The 20454-nt window shown below is 39.5% G+C and overlaps 1 protein-coding gene across 9 annotated transcripts in view; it reads right to left on the reverse strand.

Moving 5' to 3' along the window:
* The window catches only part of LIMCH1 (LIM and calponin homology domains 1), a 344058-nt gene that overhangs the window by 86569 nt on the left and 237035 nt on the right, over window positions 1-20454 (reverse strand). For all 9 annotated transcript variants that reach the window (XM_082653750.1, XM_082653745.1, XM_082653743.1 and 6 more), the window contains 4 exons: window positions 15420-15450; window positions 13318-13428; window positions 6144-6339; window positions 92-344 (listed from right to left, as the gene is read on the reverse strand). In XM_082653750.1, coding sequence (XP_082509876.1) covers window positions 92-344; window positions 6144-6339; window positions 13318-13428; window positions 15420-15450 — 591 coding nt within the window. The remainder of the gene's footprint in view (window positions 1-91; window positions 345-6143; window positions 6340-13317; window positions 13429-15419; window positions 15451-20454) is intronic.

Here is a 20454-nt window from a genome sequence, read left to right on the forward strand (position 1 = left end):
TTCTAAAATGGCTCTTTGAGCTCATTCTTGTCCTGGGGCCATAATTCCTGTACCACAAGCCAGGATGGGAGCAGCGCAGTCCAGGTCTTACCTGAAGGGCCTCTCCCCACCCAGGGGGGAGGTGGCAGTACTCCAGCTCTTCCGATATTCCTCTCGCTCTGCTTTCTTCTTTCTCAGAGGTGCGGGGACGTAGGCTGTCTGGTTGCTTTTGTTGGGGAGGTACTGGTTAAAAGGCACTGCTGATTTTGGCTCACCGTGGGATGTCCGCCTCGCAGACATGTCATCCTTCTTCACATCCGGCAGCTTCCGATGGGGCAAGTCGGATTCAGAGTCGCTTCCTCTCCCTGGGAAGAGAGGATGGGTGCTGAGAAAGTGTGCTGGGCTAGCAATAAAGTTCCCAATGGCAAGTATGCAGTATGGGGGATGTGGTTACATCTGTGGGTTCCCGGGATTACTTCCTTAAATTATTCACTTAACAAATCTAAAGTATCAGTCGAAATTAATCCACTCTGGGAAAAGCTCTCCATTCTAATCAGGAAAAAAGAAGTCAAATTAAAAAAAAAAAAAGAAGAAAGCTTAGCTATATCTGAGAGTTACAATTAACAACACATTTGCAATAGAACTATACGCCTGCTCAGATCCTTCAACTCTCAGAAGAAGAAACATAAATTTACCAATGGAGTTTTTACTCAGCACCTGTTGTTGCATGTCTTACACTGCGCTAGATATTCTGACAAATAAGAATTATGAAGGATTTATAATCCTTTGTCTTTGAGGTACCTTTAACCAACTCATGAAACACCTGGAGAATATCAGTTATAAAAAAATCAACGAGCACAGACATATAAGAACTATAGGAATTCAGAAAAATGATCAGTATGGATTATACCAAGGGTTGGCCTTCCAGGAAACAGCTTGAGTTATAATAAGTGCGTATCCCTCTACCTCGGAGCCCTTCCTGGTACCCATAGCTGGGGGCAATCTTTGTTTCCTATGAACACTATGGCCCGAAGGTCTATTTCTCTTCTGATGCATTATGCTTTCTACCTTGTATTTTGAAAATAAGGGCTTTATATCCTTCACACTGTACTTATCACAGTGTCTTTGGGCACAGTGGGTATTCTTAAATGATCAGATGAATCAATGAATTAGTTTGGCTTAAACAGTGTTTTACACAACACAGAGGAATTCAATGTTACCAACATCAGTCTTTTGTTGGTCAATAGCCCCCATAATTATATTGTATCCTTGTTTCCTGAGTCTCATCTCACCAGATTTCTAAGATCCATTAGAGTGAAACTGTCATGAAAACACACACTACTGTGACAGGCAGCCACCATTTGAATGCTGGTTGAAAACTCTTAATCACTGAGAGCATTATGAAAAGGTTCTTCAACTCCACTGATAGCAAATAGAAATTGACCTCCTTACCCGTGTGAAAAGAACCTTAAACTAAGAGTCGAGCGATGTGGCAGCCTAGCAGAGTGGGTAGTGCAGGGGGTTAAGTCAGATCCACTTCATTTTGAGCTCTGACACTCATTAGTTTTGTCATTTGTCACTTCACCACTCCAAACCTCAGTTTCCCAATCTATAAAGTGAGGATAATAATATCACCTACTTCATAGTGCTGCTGGGAGGATCAGATACATGTAAAACTCTTGGGTACAGTACTTGGCCCCGAGTAAGCGCTTAACAAACACTGACTACTCTTTATGCCATAATAGTTCTGGATCTGCCACTGATGACCTGTGGGCTCCTAGGCTTGCCTCTAACACACTTGCCTGTCCTTTTTCTGCAAAAATAGGAATGAAATGAATTGCCCTGGAGATAAAATGATTTAATGGCTTTTAAAAAATGGTGAAAGTTAAAGCATTGACCATAAACAAGTTGTTCATTGCTGCAGATGAAATATTCAATTTATGAATTATTCATGCCACTTGCTTTCAGCCTCCCTTCTGAAGTTTTGACCATTTCATTACTTGTTGTTTTTTGATTCATAACTTAACTCCCTTCTCACCCTGTCTTTTATCAAGTCTATCTGTCTCAGTGTCATAATAAAATATTTAGAGCCCCCTGTGAATGCTTTATAACAAACACTAATACTACCTTAACTTGCTAAGCACTTGGATTTGTTTCCCTATTTGATATTATCCCCATTTTACAGTGGTAGAAACAGAGGCCCAGAGAGACCCAAAGAGCCCTTTCTCCATGGCTGGTAAGTAACAGCTCCAGACTCCAGTTTCTGTTCTCCAGATTCCAGCCCAAGAAAGACCCCTAGTTGCTAGAAGGGAGAGAAGCATAGCCCTGGGGAAAGGAAGGATCAGACTTTGCTAAAAGGATGTTGCCATCATGATGTGCACTGTTGCAGTTTCCTAACTTTGGGCACAAGTAGAGCATAAATAGCTCCTTCCTCTGCAACACACTTCTCTTGGAAAAATGTCCTTTGCCTAAAGCATCCTGACTAGGGGAAGAACTGTATTTTGCTGAATAAATGAATGAAAGAAAATGATTCTTCAATCAACTATGAAGGCTTAGTATGGATTAGAGTTGTCTCGGTTCCCCCCCCCACCCCATTCTAAAATCCTGTAATCTATGAAACTTATTTTGGTACAATATCTAAAAACATATTGTCCATAATATACTGAGAGTCTCAAAATAGGTTGTTTAACACATAAACAGATAACCTTTTTTTTTTTTTCCCCAATTAGCCTTTGATGAATGTCTTCAACAGGCACTTCAAGAAAAGTTAATTTGCAAATGCCCTGAGGCAGAGTGGCTCAGCTGAAAGAAGCATAACGTTTTGGACCTAGAGACCAGGGTCTAATTTCAGCTCCATCATCTACTAGCTGTGTGACTGGGAAATTGAAGCCCTCTGTACCTCAGTGTCCTCACTGGAAATAAGGAGGTGATAATACAGCTCTCCCAGGTTGTCATGATGATTACAAGAGATGTAAAGCACCCAGATAGTGGCTGGTGAGGTATACTTTCCATAAGTGTTAGAACCCCTCTTATCTCAGGCCAAGACTTCAAAAGATCTTTTTTTTTTTTTTTTTTTTTTTTTTTGAGGTACACGGACCTCTCACTGCTGTGGCCTCTCCCGCTGCGGAGCACAGGCTCCGGATGCGCAAGCTCAGCGGCCATGGCTCACGGGCCCAGCCGCTCCGCGGCATGTGGGATCCTCCCGGACCGGGGCACAAACCCGTGTCCCCTGCATCGGCAGGCGGACTCCCAACCACTGCGCCACCAGGGAAGCCCGGGTCTATCTTTTTTTATGTATCTTTACCATACACACCGCCAACCCATTGCTTTTTCATCTCCTCTAACACTCTAATTTCTCTCATTCCTTATTTCTCTCCCTTAACTCGTCTTTTCTATAAAAGGTAAGAATATTTATTTAACAATATGCATTATGTTTATAAAATATGTTCTTAATTTTAAAAGCACCTGAGTGTAAGGTTTTGTATTTCCTGTTCAGGGAAGCTTATTAGTGGCCTCAGAAGGCATGCCAGTGAGGGTAAGGGAGGAGCTGGGTACCTATTTAGCAAGCCAGATTGGCTGAATTGACCCTGGAGATCCACAGCCTCCTTACCAGGTGGCTCTCGTGTCCAACCCATGGAATCGTGGCACCTCTTACGAGTGTGGCTCTTGGTCATCCCTACTGAATGGGTCAGTGGACCTCAGTAATAATAAAATGAAAACTCTCTCTATTGAGCCAATATGTTGTTGGAGAATTTCATGGTAAGACTTTCCCTAATTGACTGTGAGTCCTAGGAAATAAGTTTTCAAGAATTAAAATGTTCTTCTAAATTTGCAAGTGTTTATTAGGACCAGCAATCTTCTTGATTATCATCACTTAAAAAATATACCATAAGCTCTAATGAAATACAACACCTATTTGGATAAAATTATACCACATTTTTTTAAGGCAGATAAAAAAATGTTGTTTTTCTTTAAAACCTCATTAGGTCTTGATTAGTTTACAAGAACATAAGCCTGAAGGTATCAGGCTGATTGGTGAAATCTGTGTGTTAAGATGCTCTTTCATGGATGGTGTTTTGTGAAGCTCAATTTCATGTTTTTCTTTACATGGGAAAAACTTTTATGAAAAGACTCTGGCTTATCAATCTTAACTGCTGCAAACGAAATTGTGCCTCAGCACATATTAGTACAATATTAGTAATTACCATCTCAAATCCCTTCAAGATGTGGCTCAGTATAAACTCTGAACCTCTCGAAGCTAGTGACAGAATAAATAAAGGATCTGCATTACCAGTTATTAAAAACTAGGATGAGACAATAATAATTTTTTAAAACAATCAAAATAATATGGATGAAATAGTTTGGTTAAAATATGTTTCACAAAAGTAAATCTCCCTTTCAGTTATGTTAAAGGTCAATTAGATCATGCAGTTGGTATTGTAACTTCTAATACTGTGGGTGGGACTTAAGATGTCATGTAAATTTTTAGAAATGTTTTTCAAGCAGTTCACAATGCACCATGGAATTCTTTAGGAGTCACATACGATGTGGCCCTGAGGCTAATCTAGTTGTTGGAAAGTTTAAGTACTAAACAAAAGCGTTCAGTCATGCTAGAATTTGAAAAATCTATTAGGCAAACAGAAAGAAGTGTGGGTAAATTAAGCTTTAGGGTATAAGTTTTGGACTCACGCTTCTTGAGGCTAACATCGTTACACTACTTACAGCGACTTACGGCACTTAAAAACAATGTTAGGGGACTTTCCTGGTGGAGCAGTGGTTAAGAATCGCCTGCCAATGCAGGGGACACAGGTTCGAGCCCTGGCCCGGGAAGATCCCACATGCCGTGGAGCAACTAAGCCCACGCGCCACAACTACTGAGCCCGTGTGACACAACTACTGAAGCCCATGCACCTAGAGCCCGTGCTCCGCAACAAGAGAAGCCACAACAATGAGAAGCCCGCTCGCCGCAACTAGAGAAAGCCTGCACACAGCAACGAAGACCCAACGCAGCCTAAATAAATAAATAAATAAAAATTACTTAAAAAAAAAAAAGACAATGTTAGGATGATTACTTAACCTCTCTAAGATTCATCTGTAAAATATGACTAAGGAATGTTTCACAGAGGACTAAGTCAGATACTGAGTATCTTGTAATATGTGCTGAGGGTTAAATGAGATACCAGGGGTCGAGTAATGAACTCAGGACCTGGGCATGTTAAATACCCAAGTATTTTGGTAACATAGAATTTTATAGCTGAAAGGGATCTTTTAGCTATAAAAGATAATTTTCATCTCAGACAGAAGACTTAAAGTCTCTAGAAACATTAGCTTCAGTCAAGCAATACATGAAAAAGAAATAGACACAAATAAAAAAATTCCCCACCAGCCTAAGTGCCTTTCTGCAAGCTTATACATGCAGAGCCAATCTATCTTCCCTTCCTAAAAGCACAAAGGTGCAAGATAAGTAAGGTAAACAGCTCTTGGAAAATATGTGTTCAATTTACATCAGGTTGCATGACCATACATTTTTGTAAAGAAAAATGATCATTCCTTTCAGGTGACATAAAATGCATGGGCTTTAAATCAAACCCAGCCTCAGAAGAAACAGGCAGTCTGGGCTGTGTTCTATACATTAATGGCCACCGGCATCGCTCTAGTCAATGGTCAGGTATCAAAAGAATTGCCCAAATTGTACCAATTACGGTTTCACAATCCCAAGCTTCAGAGCTTTCCTAAGTGTGTGCAGTGTGTTTCCAGTTTGCTGGAAGTTGATCTACTTTCACTTACACAGTGTGGTACTCACTCAAACATTTCCCTTCCTCGTACCTGGAGCATATAAACCTTTGGCACACTTTATGAGCTAATGGTCTGCACAGCGTCTTGGTTTACTGAGACCCAGGTAGGAATGATGTAACACATTTTCCAACAGAAGATACGCTCATTGAGGCAGTGTTCAAACCAGCTGCTGGCAAAGCCAACCAAAATTCTAAGGACCATGAGAAATAACATTAAGAGATTTTTTTCCCTACCAGTTTAGAGTTACCAGATTCCAGCAAGGTGGATATGGAGTCTACCTTTCTAGGGCCAATCTCTCGGCCGGTGACAAGGCGGCCCTTGTTAATGTTTGATTCTAAGATGTGCAGTTTATTAAGGCTCCAACCTACCATCACTGCTTCCCCTGAGGACTACATCTGGCGAAGGTGTCTGCCGGGAACGGGAGCCAAAGGAATCCAGGCTATCGAAGGAATCATCTCTGCCGTGTCGAGGGGGAGAGAGGGAGTCACTGCGCTCAGAGTCCCAGCAGTCGATGTAGCCACTGTCTCGAATACTACGTTTAGGGCTCTCAACGTCATCAGTCTCCTGTTCAAGAAGAAAAAGAAAGGATTACAGACATCACAGCAACAGACATAGAGGCTACAAATATCAGGAAAATCAATCTCCAATGGTCTCCAAAAAATCCTGCATATAGAATCAATCTGGAAAGGCTACGGCAACCAGTTATCAAATTGATTATCATCTACACAACACTTCATTAAGCCTTCCTTGCTGCAACTTTTTCAATCCGAAAATCACACATATTAAAAAAAAAAAAAAAAATCCCCAAGCATCTCGTACTCCACAATGTTGGAAAAAAAAAAAAGTCCAAGGAACTGAGAATAAAAGATCATCAAGTTTGGATTCACAAGAATACAATGACAGATAAAAACAAAAATGAGAAACTAAAACCTTAACCTTGACCCATCTTTCAGGATCCATAACTGCATGTCTGTTCTGGGACCCAGCCCCCGGTTTAGCTGCACAACTGCTTCTGTTTATGCTGTCTGGCTAATGCACACAGCATTTGTTTTTGCAGCAGAATCAGTTCCGTAAAATCCTGGAGCAGCATGTTTCCATCTTCTGCTACCTTGAAGGGAAATTCCTGCTCTGAAAGGGAGCTGTCTTTCTGGGGCAAAAAATTTAAAAAAAAAAAAAAAGCAGGGAAAAATATGTGAAATGATTTTCCTGATGCCTCGGAAGAATCCAGGCATGCTCTCGCGCTCGGCCAGCTCTTGGCACTGGGGGAGCTGAAAGCACTTGTGGCTGACCCACATGTTCAGAGCAGTGAGAACAATGGCTGTCTTTGACAGCCTGTGATTATAAATTCTTTCCAGCGCAAGCAGCACATACTAAAACACTGAAACTCCAGCAGAAGAAAGGTCAGTCAAAGCCATCCTCACCCTCGAATTATAATAAAAGCCTTGTTCCCGCCAGTGTCTTAGCATTAATTACAAGAGTCCAAGCTGACGAAAACAGAAATAACTCCGGTCACTCAAAGATAAACCTCAATTTAATCTCTCCCAGACTGTTGCTTAAAATCAGGGCTGTGAAGGACATCCGCAAAGACTGGAAGGTCCCACTGAAGATTTCCTGGGATTCTCAGGCAGGTCCCCTCCCCATTCCCCATAGAAAAGAAAAAAAAAAAAAAATTCTCCGTGGTAGCAATTTTGGAAACTGTCTACACTGACTAATATGCTCGCCGGAGCCAAAGCCTTTTAGGAAGTGCCTTTGCCAGCTGCTTCTATCAATTATAACCAGATCCTCTGACACACTCCCCAGCAGGGGGCCCTCTGTGGGAACAGAGCAGCTGTAATTCACAAGGCATGCACAGTGGTCTTGCATCAGGAGAAGGAGTAGGAAAAAGGGGAAGGGCAGGGTTGAGGGGGGTACCCTGCTGCAGCCACACCGAGGACCCGATTAGTGCCCCTGAAGAACAGGTTGTCAAACAGCCTGGGGGACTACAGATGACATGACCCTCCCGAGGAAGGCAGAAATTCCAGTTATGGAAATTAAGGTATTTTAGTTTACTCGTAGGTCAAAATTAACCAGGACTTGTACAAAAGCCAGGCCTGACTAGCAGGAAAAAGAATTCATGACTAACTGAAAAGTATACATCTAAATTGGATATGGTTTTGCATTTAATTTCTTTGGAAATGCAAGTAATTATCTTGGATTATTTATCCACTGAGAATAGGCTAAATGGCTAATGTTATTGAACACTTACTATGTGTCTGGGGCTATGCTTGAAGCTTTCTCTATGCTCTGTTCTTTAATCCTCACAACCTGCTCCCCAATGATGGGGTTACCATTGTCCCTATTTTATAGAGGAGAAAAGAATCAGAGAGGTTGAGTAAATTGACTCAGGTCACACAGTAATCAGCAAAGCTGTGATTCTAACACAAGACTCTGTCTTCAACTACCAAACAGTAAAACCTGGCATTTGATGAACTTTGGTACAGTTACAGCTGTCAACAACAGCATCACCTCTCCCAGCGGCTGGACACTTACTGCCTGCTTACTCAGTGGATGACACTAACCTGGATAATGTCCCTTCGCTAAACACTGTTTATGCCTAGATCACCAACCTATACGTGCTGCAAAAGAGAGACAGTTTAGAGTAGGTTAAAAGCATGGTCTTGGAAGCTCAGCTGACAGTTTAAATCCTGGCTCCACCCTTTGTCAGCTGTCTGACCTTGGGCAAGTTATTTTACCTTGCCCAATTTCAATTTTCTCATCTGTAAAATAGAGCTAATAATATTTATCTCATAGTATTGCTGGGAAGGTTAAATGTATTACTATATGGAAAGCATTCAGAAAAACACCTGACGCATAAGTGCTCGAAAAATGTTAGCTGTGTTATAATCACTCCTATGTATTCATCTGGCAGGTAAATGTCAATATATAAATCATAGAAAATTTATAAATGCAGTTAAGGACATAATCTTATATACACACGGATACTCTTCTATCTCCTTCTCCATTTATATCCCATAACTAGATGCCTTGGGCCCAATTTCCCATCAGGGAGAGCAGACACTCAGGAAGTCGAGCCACTGGTAACATCTAGAAATGACACAATTTTACAAGCTGCTTGGCACAGAATTACAAAACTGGATTTTCAAGAAAATAATATCAGGCAAGTTTCCCCCAACACCCAAATGTCTCCCCCACCCTATCCTACAGACCACAGGAGAACAGAAAGGAAAAAGAGAAAGTTGACATGCTTCTTGGAGCTCCAGCTGCTTTCTTGCAGCCAGTTATGGGAAAGAAAAACAAAAAGGCCGTTCTGTTCATGACTTTGTAGAAAGCCAAGAATTAAACCTTGGGTCAAGTGAGAGCTGGAAGCTGAACGGCAGGGTCGGTTTGACAAGTGAAAACCAGGCCACCTGTGGCCATCTTTGGCCAAGCTGGTCCCTTAGAAACCTCAGGGTGAAGCAAGAGGCTGGCTCTTTAGCCAGAAATAAAGATTTGGACATCCGCAGGATGAACAATTTTATTGGATTCCATCAAGTCACCCAGAGGCAAGCTTTGGGAGCGGGGTTAGAAGATATAAACCAACACAAAGGCTAGCACAGTCTAAGTGCTCTGTACTCGGGGTCTCTTACGTCGTCTACGCTTTCCATCTAGATGCCCAGTAGTGGCATCCTGTCTTCTACAGAGAGCACTCCAGGGAAAGGGGATAAGACTCAAATCTGTCCATTGTGCTAATTGCTGGTTGTTCTAGTAAAAGTGTGTTAATGAATGGGGTGTGAATTACTAGCTCCCACAATATTTTTGGATTATTTTACTCATCTGTCCTCTTCTTATCCTCCTTTGTCAGAGATAATGAGAACCAGCTACAGTTGGTGACTGACTTCTGGTATCTGAGAAACTCCAGATGCCTCTCTTTTACCACTCACCATTTTCTGCTTCCTTTGTGATTTATAAGGTGGCTAAATCCTATTCTGCAGTGTGTTAGGTTCTACTTTTCCAGCCTGATGAGCCATCTCTACCCACCATACTCTCGTTGGTGAAGCAATTCATTCCACAGATACTGACTGAACGTGGTCTATGTGCCAAGCACTGTCTTCAGTGCTGGGGACACAATGTTATGCAAATTCGATAAATTCCCTGTCCTCAGGGGCCTTATGCTCTAGCAGGGAAGGCAAAACACAAACAGAAAAATATACAAATACAAATTTGTATACAAATACAAATTTGAATACAAAGTTGAATGGTAAGTATCATGAAAACATAAAGCAGGTTCAGGGAAGAGAAGCTGATGATGGCTGCTGCTCTAGGCCAAGGTCTTGTACTTGTTTGCCCATCAAGCTCCCCCCTCTTTAACCCCTTGTTCTGATAGCACCCTCTGAGACAGTACTGGCTTAGGCCAATCATGGTATCCCCTGTCCCTGGTCACACTGACTGGTTCAGGGATAGGACTCACACTGGACCAGAGTACACCCTAGGAATTTTAAAGCTGGGGCTTTAAATTCTCCCTAAAAAGGGAGAAGAATTCCTTGCCTTCCGGGCAAGAAGCTAGGAGCAGATAATCCCGGGGATGCTGTTGGCCATGGTCTCTGCTATGAGAGGGTGTTTGCCTACTGGAGGAGAGGATGAATTCAAGAAGAGACCGGAAGAGAAGAGAGACAGAAAGAGAGAGGAAGAACCTAGAACGTTGACTTTCTAGTTGCAGGTCCTGAGATCTCTAGGGCCACCCTCGTCCCTACAGTGCTCCCTTTAATCTCACTATTCTCGTAGTAATTCCCCTTGGTTCAGCTTAAGTGTCCCTTACTTTGGGAGACTTTCTCTGATGTATCCAGGCCCAGTGAAAGGCCATTGTCATGATGCTTTCAGAGACTTTTTTTTTCTTTTTTATTTTTTTTGCGGTATGCGGGCCTCTCACCGTTGCGGCCTCTCCCGTTGCGGAGCACAGGCTCCGGACGCGCAGGCTCAGCGGCCATGGCTCACAGGCCTAGCCGCTCCGCGGCATGTGGGATCTTCCCGTACCGGGTCACGAACCTGTGTCCCCTGCATCGGCAGGCGGACTCTCAACGACTGCACCACCAGGGAAGCCCAGAGACCTTTTTTGTCTATAGCAATAGCAACCTACTACGAACATCTACTATGTGTCCGATGCTTATGTTAAGGGTTCTACATGTGTTCCTTGCACTACAGAACTTAACAAGTTGTACCACAGTTAATCATTTTTATGCACATTTCTCCCACTAGAAAAAAATGAATATAAAAAAATTTCACGCTAGCCTCCTTTGTGAAAGAAAAGCTTTTAATTTCAAATTTATTTCAGCATGTATATGTGCAGAAGAGATTCCAGTTGTCTCTCAATATCTGTTTTCCATTTCTTCTCCAGTGAAAATACACACAGTTTTTAAATGAAATAAAATCTACTTTCCCCAAGTCTTTCCTTGCAGCTAGGTATGGATACGTGACCAAGTTCAAGTCAATAGGATGTGAGCAGAAGTGTAGTGCATGACTTCCCAGAAGTGTGTTTAAAGGAAGGCATAGGCCTTTCTTCTCCTCAGCCCTCCTTTCTCCTGGCTCAAAGGTGGACGTGAAGGCTAAAGCCTGTGCAGCCATCTTGGACCAGCAGGTGAGTGTCCGTGAGGTGAGGACAGTAGAGTAAAAAGACAGAAGGAGCCTGAGCCCTTGATGGTCACAGGACCCTCACACTAGCCCTGGACTGCTCATGTCCAGACCTTATGTGAGTTTGATATAAAACTCTATCTTGTTTAAGCCACTGGCGGAGTTGTCTGCATTTCCCAGTTAAACTCAATCTTAATTGATATAATGAGATAGTATACACTTTAGATAAATCTAATATTTTCAGGCATTGGATAGACCTGTGAAATTCAAGTCAATTACTCTCTTTACATAGAGAGACCACTACTCTCTTTATATGGGAACACCACAGCTGGCCATTTTTAGTTAAGTCACGCTTTGGCCAGTGATACTAACTACTCCCTCATGTCCTGTGAGGTCATCTATATTCATTAAAAAAAAAGTAACAGCTGTTCACAACAACAGGTGATTTCAAGGCAGTTGTTAGTAACCAACCGTCTCACTAGAAAGGGAAGTTAGGAGAGCTGCAGACCAATAGCTGCTCAGATTATAGAGAAGCTGGACTAGTGATAAGAAACATCAATAATGAGAAGAAATCAGATTCCAAGAGAAATCAGCAGGGAAACTATGAGGCAGAGCTTTTCAATAGTTTAAAACAGATAATCCATCTATCATTATCCAAGTCCAAATTTAACATAAGACCAGCAAACATTTAGATTTCACAAATCCATACTGAAACTTACCTTTGTATTTTCCCTAAGTATCCTTTATTGAGAGAGATGAAAGATTAAAGGACAAATAAGGGTTAAGACTAAGAAACAATGTGTTGTGTTTGAGTGGTGTGTTTATTTTATTTTTCAAGGAATTTAGCTTCAAGGACTTTGTTTATATGTGTTATGACTAATATGAAAGCTTTGTCCATTTACACATATATGAGCCGGCCTGGTTCTAGCCAAATGCAAAGAATTATTAGAACTATTAGCTTTAAGGAAAAAAGAATAAATCATTAGAAAGTTGGAGCAAATTCTTGCTTTCAGTATTAAAAGAAAATCCGTAAAATACAGAATGTCTCTCAACGAGGTCTCACTGGCGCATTTAATTTGCATGTTAGAGAAAAGAGGAAGAAGAAGGTCTTAATTATATATGCTGCACTATGGGTCTTATCCAAAACCCACGGATGCTACTGATTACAAATGAGCCTTACCTGTTCACTAAGGCCTGTTGGGTGAGGCTGCTCCCGGGGAATACTGTATGCTAGTACTTTGGGTGAGTTAATGTACACTGCTGAATCCTAAAAAGGAACACATAGGCAGCCACACAAAAAACACTGCACTGCTTCTTGGACAAATTCCTGCCTTAGGTCAGTCTTTCCCATAATTAAGTACACAAATAAAGCTTTGACTATTACAAAACATGTTTTCCAAATTTCCAGGTCATTCAAATGCAATGGTCATAAAATATGCATCTTTGAAGAGAATGCTTCTAATTTCTCAGAGCCCATCCGGAGTGGGTACCCAGGCAAGAACTTGGCTAATGTTACTTCACCCACACCAAGGCCCTGATGGGTAAGCAAAATGACCTTTAGGATGAAAGTGCAGAGCAAGTCTTCATTTTTGTATAATGCTGTATTGTTTAATTCAGGAGTTATTCCCCCAAGAAAATAAGCACTGAGCTCTTTGGTATCTAAAGTCATATACGGACGGATTGAACTTTCTCTTTTGGAATTAAAATTGGATAAAGCTCAGATCTCCCATTCTCAGAAGGGAATAAAAGTTCAGGTAGGCGTGGGTGTATGAGGCAAAGATGGCATTGGTAAGACAAGCGGTCATTTCCTTGAGTGCACGACATATTTGGCCTGTGCAATTTTACCACGTGAAACTGTAAAGATCTTAAAAACAAGCAAATGTGTTGCTTTCCCACCTTGTCTGAACGTCATGGGATGAAGAAGAAAAGTCAAGTTACCTTCCTCATCTGAGCCAGCAAGCCTTCGAACTCCTTCAGGTTTAGCGTTGTCCCGCTGTAAGATGCACAGCTATTCGCTGCTTTGCCCAGCCAGTAAATAGTCACTAGTACCTGGGAAAGAGAACCACTCACAAAGAATTACTTTTAAACTAAAGAATCAGTAATGCTTCCCTAACAGGAAAGCAGGAGGAGAGAATGTGTAACATTAATTTACAAAGCCCACCATCCATGAGGTATCCATTCTAGGTAAAATCATTTTAATAAGGACCCGATGTTGCATCGGTCAACACAAACACGGTTCAGTAGTTAAAATAAGACTCCAGTTTTAGGAAGAATTTGGTTGTGAGAATGTGATCTATAAGACAGCAAGGAGGAAAAATAAATCCTCCAAAATTATTTTCATGTCATGAAGGCTTCAAAACCAGGAAGCAAAATTTTTCAGAAACTCTGGAGTCTTTCCCCAGACCAGCGATGGAACAGGTTGTCAATCCCTTTTGAGAGAGGTGCTTTTAAAGGCCCATAATTTCTACTTGTGGGCACAGAGGTTCTGCTAAGACCACTGGCAAACATTTTTCAGAGGAGTGATAAAGGTTAATTAGTGGTTTCCAGCACAAGATCAACAAAATATATCTAATTAAAGTCAGAAGACAGCAATGTAATGAAGAATGCAATCTGCAGAGACCTAGTTCTGGGGGTACGGTTAGATTCCTATTAATCTGAGATGGGAAATTTTTAGCCTGGTCAAGACTGCTGCCAATTAACAACCTTGGACGTTTAAGAATGTCTATGAATATTCACTGGTCTGAAGCTACAGTCCTAGGTTAATTTTGTTCTGTCTTTCCAAAGAAACTGTCCGCAAAAGCAAAGGCTCTTTCCATTGACTTTCCCACAGAACCCAACAGGGGTCAGCTGAAGATGAGCTCCTTAAAATTGAATTATTGGGATCTGAAGCCTATGGAAAAGCTAAGACTATTATTTTGTTTTCACATTTGGTCTTATCGCTTCAACTAGGCTGGGAAGTATTTATTGTACCTCCCTCTACTTGGCCAGAAAATGCTTTGGACAATGTGATATGTATACATGCTTCCGATGGCAACAGGCCCAAGATATGGTTATGTGCATCATTGCTAGGATGTGATCTGGTTTTCTACCTCTGTGGGAAAAGGTGACTTTAGGAATACTTCAAAACTTCCAGAAATTCTTTTTTAACTGATTGCTTACAAATAACTTTCCAGAGAGCAGAAAACTGCGAATGTCAGGACATGAACTCGAGCCATAAAATAACTAATGTGTGCTAAGAGTATGAGGCTCTCTTGAAAAGTGTAATAGGAAAACGGCAGATAGAACTGTGCTGTGTTTTAGATTATGGGGTTTCTGTTTAAAATTGTATGATGAAAAATGTCAAATATCCCTGGTTTTATAGAGAAGGAAAAAGAAGATAAGAATGAGAATGTCAATCAAATATAATAGCACCCTGAAAATTTCTTTAAAAGGGGAGGGTCACAGCCAATTTTAAAATTTTATATACAGAAGGTCATTTCTTACATTCTTCAATTTAAACTTAAAATAAAAGAGTACTAACATACTTGCCTTGGAAAATAAGATCTAACTCTAAAAAGTTGATTTTGGAAGGTACTAATAAAAACTCAAAAGATTAATAGGAAAGAAACCACAAAAGGTACAGCCCCACAACAGTCAACACTATTTATATTATGCTAATCTTTTCCCCAAAACAACCTGCCCAACTGCTTAATTTAATAATCCCATCTGTGCCTACCAATGGCAAGGAAGTAATGTTAGTGCTAAAACAGATCATTCTGTGTTTAAGAGACCAAATTACAAATGGAGTGCAAGCTTTCATTTATTTATTTCTGGACTAAGCGCTTATCTAATTAAAGAGACCACCCCTCCCCGCAAAATCTACCATTTTTATTTCTATCAGAGTCATTAATTAGTCTATCAGAGGCACATATAATTGTTTCCTAAGAAAGATTCTTTCTAGCAAGGCATTTGAGAGGCCTTGAACTTATGAGCTAAATTTTACACTTGAACCATCAAAGTTAGAAGGAAAAAAGTTTGGAAAGTGAAATTAAAACACTTACATTTTTCAGCTTCCTGCTATAATCAAGGCTCCTAGTTTGGAAAAAGGAAAAGAAAATATGATCAGTTTCTTCACTGTGATCTTCCCTTCAACACCTTTAAGGTGTATTTGAAAGCTAACATATATAATGAAATCAGCAGAATATATTACTTTTAAGGTCTATGATTAGTGATTTCAGGTACTAAATAAAATTACTTAGAAAACAAAATACAGAAGGATAAGGCGGAATTAAAGTTCCATAGTGCACCATGGAAGGATGAATGCTTTGTAACATCTGGAAAATGAAGAATTCCATTTAAAACTACCACTGTTTATATTTGTATAATCAAAGCTTAACTGTAAAAGTAAAATTTTGCCTTGGTTATATATCACTGTCAAATTGAAATCTGACTGCACTTCCAAAATCTTCTTTATACAAGTACTTTTAAAGAAGTTCTAAAACCTTACCTAATTAAGGAGACCTGAAAATATATGTAAAAGAGGCAATGCTATCCTAATACTTGTTCTTTTCTGCTATGGACATAAATCAGTGCTGGGGAATTAGCCATAAGCAAGAAAATATGCATGCTATGTTCAAATATACACACACGCATTCTTAAATATACATAAATGTTTATTCTCAAACTATAAACCAAAAAAGCTACTTGGTGGTACTTTCTACATATTCATACAGTGAAATATAAAAATTTCTCCCAAATTATTTCAAAGTTTCTTTAACATGTCAACAAATAAATACTAGGAAAATAAATGCTACACTTCTTTTTTCCACAGAACTTCAGTGGGGGGGGTGCTGGGGAGGGAGAATGTAATTCTATTATATAAAAAAGAATTCCTCCAGATATTTAGATCCCAGTTACCTTATTGCTGCATACTCTGACCCAAAGTACATATTAATGAATAGATGCACAATTTTAAGTCAATTGAGACTTGAGGGACTAGAAAACAATGTAGTCTATAGTCTATACTAATCTAGTCTATACTAAGGAGATAAACCATCAACAGAGACTTAGACTGTAAGAAGCAGTGGTCCAATTTGGATTTGATTAAGAACATGTTTTCATATTCCCCCCTATTAACAGAAAGAAAGATTTGTCATTATCTGCTTAGATATTTGCTAGGATTTAAAATAATTTAACACAGTAACAGCAGCAAAACCAGATGAAAACAAAAATCTATAGAAGATTTGAAATTTTTGTGAAAAACAACTTAAGAACAGGGAACATAAGACTTTTTCTGCACTGCCAATGACTGTTTTTTGACTAAAATTGTGACCCAGTTCTAAAAAAAAAATCACGCTTGGCACACAGTAGGAGCTCACAAAATATTTGTTTGAATGACTTCCACGTAACAACCAATTACGTGAAAATGCTCCCACATTTTTCAGAGACATCCTCGGGAGCAATCCAAAGGCTTTCCTCATTTTCATCCAATTGCTGCGATTCCCTGGAATGATACTTGCTGCATGCCCTTCTGGATTATGTTTTCATGTCCCATCAATGGTCGTCTGGCACCCATTACAGTAGAGTTCACGAAATTACACACAGAGTAATCATTTGCAGTTTTCCCTCTTTCTTTCTTTATAGTCTACTCAAGTTACTTCTCAAAAAAAAATAATAAGAAGAAAAATTACCCACAATGAAAGCTAATCTAAAGAGTATTTTTCAAAAGACAATTTCAAAAAGCATCAAAATTTCCTCTTTGGGATCTACCCCTCTACCTATTGCTTCCACTATTAATTGGTGTCAGTAGGGGGGTCTCCATCTCTGCTAATGTTTGGCTCAACTTTCAGAGGGGAAAGCAGAAAAATATAGCAGTTCTACTTTCATCTTCCATAGCTATGAAATCTACATATGTTGCAAATGTCCCCTGGACAGTGCCAAGTTAAACCAGCATCACTTAAAGAAAAGTTGTGAAGCAGATAGCTCATTCCATGCCCCAATCTTCCCTAATACTAGAAAAGATTTTCTAAGTACCAGAAATGAATTTATGGCATAATTTTTAATATAAAGTTCTTTATGTGCTTCTAAATATTCATACAGTGAAATAAAAATGTTTTCTCCATAATTATGCCAAATTCAACAACCTACAACACTTGTGGACCACCCCTCCCACCACGCTCGTCCTTGTTCATTACCCTTCTACCACACTGGCTGGCCACTCTTCTTTCTCTTTCTAGACATCAAGTTTGTTTCTCTTCCCAGCCTTTCTACCTGATTCCTCTGCCCTGAATACCCTATAGATCTTAGCATGTCTGGCTCTTGCTTCCCATTCATGTCTCAGCCCTCAGCTGAAATGCCATGTCTTTAGAGAGACCATTCTTGACCACTTTCTTTTTTATTTCCCCCTTGTTTGACTGAGATATAATTGATATAAAACATTATATAAGTTTAAGGTATGCAACACAGTGATTTGATATATGTATATATTGCCATGGTCACTATCTTTTACACCATCTATTTTATTATTATTTTATTTTCTTCTCAGCACTTATCACTCCTTGCAATTTTTAAAAATTTACTTATTTACTTCCCATTTCTTGACACAGGGTATAAATTCCCTGTGAACAGGGGGCCTGTTCTCTAGTGACTGGAAAGTATCAGACACATAGTAGCTGCTCAGTAAATCTTTGTTGAATTAATGAAAAATGACATAGGGGAAGGCGATGGGCAAGTATTGCTTAACGAAAATAATAATCTCAAGTGAAGGAAAAACTTAAAAGGGAAGAAAATGAGGAGAAGAAATGCAAAAATGGGAGACAGATGGAAAGGTATGATAAAGAAGGGAAGGGAAGCATAGGGAAGAGAAGGAGACAGAGAAAAGAAGCAGAGTGAAAGAGAAAAAGAACAGAGAAAAGAAGAGGAGAAGGGGAAGATTGTCCAGTAATTGAGAAGTGACTGTCTGTGTGCCACTGGTCTAAGTGACTTTTTTTCCTTTAGGTTGCTTTCTGTGCCTTTGAACTAAAGTCGCTTTCTTTAGAAGTTGGTTGAACCATCTTCCCAGATCTGCACTGAGAAAGCTTTAGCTAGAATCATACCTGAAAGAACATTCTGTCCAACATCAAACATGCTAACATTCTCATTATTGGGGTCTGGGAAGGAGAAGAGAGGGAGAAAGGAGCACCTAAATACATAATGTAAATATTTACTGAAATAAAAGGAGAAACTGACAGTAATACAATAGTAGTACGGGACTTTAATACCTACTTAAATCAATGGACAGATCATCCAGACAGAAAATCAATAATAAAACATTAGTTTCAAATGACATATAAGATGGACTTATTAGATATATGCAGAACATTACAACCAAAAGCAGCAGAATACACATTCTTTTCAAGTGCACATGGAACATTCTTCAGGATGAATACCACACACACACACACACACAAATGAACATTCTGTCCAATTCCATTTTATAGATGAAGACACAGAGCCCTACTGAAGCAAGGGAGCTTGCCTAGGATTATAGACCTGGGGGTAGCAGATGTAGAGGTAGACCTGAGATTTCCCGATGCTCACGGTTTTGTAGAAAAGCAGTAAAGTGATACGAGTTCTGAATTTCTAAAACCAATCAGTCTCAGAAGCCTCCTGGTTTCGTAACATATTGATTTAAAGTGACTCTTAAAAAAAAATGAATGCAGCTGCCAACAGTGTCAAAGTGAACTTTCCTTCACACTCTAATCAATGTGTGTGTAACAAATGATTACCTACCATGTCACACAGTTACTATTGTTTCTGGTCACTTGCCACCCAGGTGAAACTATGAATGTGAGATGAGGCAGAACCTGAAACAATTTCCTAAAATGAATAATGATTTATAGAGGCTGGATTTAGGTACAGAAATAAATGGAGCATGTGAGGACTAAAATGAGGTTTATGGTGGTTTACATATTCAAATATCATAATTTTTATTCTGTCCTTTTTACACTTAAGTAAAAATTTTCCATGAGAAGTATTAAAGAGAGGTCAAAAGGTACAAACTTCCAGTTATAAAATAAATAAGTCATGGGGATGTAATGTACAGCATGACAACTATAGTTAATAACACTGTATTGCATATTTGAAAGTTGCTAAGAAATTACTAAGAGAGTAGATCTTAAAAGTTCTCATCACAAGAAAAATAAACTTTATATGGTGACAGATGTTAACTAGACTTGTTGTGGTAAACATTTTGCAATATATACAAATATTAAATCATTATGTTGCACACCTAAAACTAATATAATGGTGTATGTTAATTGTACTTCAAAAAAGAAAAGGCACATTGACAACAGAGAAGTGCTTTTTACATAATCAATCATGGCTGACTCTCCCTTATTCCCAGTCATAAATCATAAAATCCCAAAATCATAAAATCCAATATGAACTCCAACTTGATTTCATTTAGTAGTTTCAATTATTTTTCCCCATCATTAAGAAAAAGCCAGTATCGGCAAATAGCAAAAAATTAACAGCTCTGAATTTTGGTTTCTTTCTCTTTTCTGTCCTTCTATGATAAAATGACCCAAAAGTAATCAAAAGGAGAAGTATAGCCAGTCCAAAGATGCTATCTATGTAATCAAGCTTATTATTAAAGCATATTAATGCCAAATACTGTTTGACTAATTTCAAAAAGGTTTTATCTGAATTTGGTAGAGTCTAAAGAACTTTTAAACTACAGGAAAGTTACCTCTACCATCTCAAAAGGACTTTTCATCTCATTACTCTGCTCAGGAGCTATTTCTTCATAGAGAAGCACATTGCCTTTTCTTTTACTATAACATTCTTTCCCAAGAATTCTTTGGCCCCAAACATGGCTCACTGAGTAGATACAGTCAACAATAGCCAAATGGCCAATGATCCATCTTCAAAGAACTTGATCACTGACACATATGAGAAAACAGTTACAAATGTAAATGAAGAATAGATTTTTCCATAATCTATTGACTTCTTTGCATAATAAACAGAGTTCAAATCTGTTTAGGAGTTTGCAGTCTTCCAGGAGCCTATTCATATGCCCAACTGGAGCCAATAAAAGCTTTTTGTCTAACCCAAACA

Source organism: Grampus griseus, assembly GCF_964374135.1.
Source record: "Grampus griseus genome assembly, chromosome: 4".
NCBI lineage: Eukaryota > Metazoa > Chordata > Mammalia > Artiodactyla > Delphinidae > Grampus > Grampus griseus.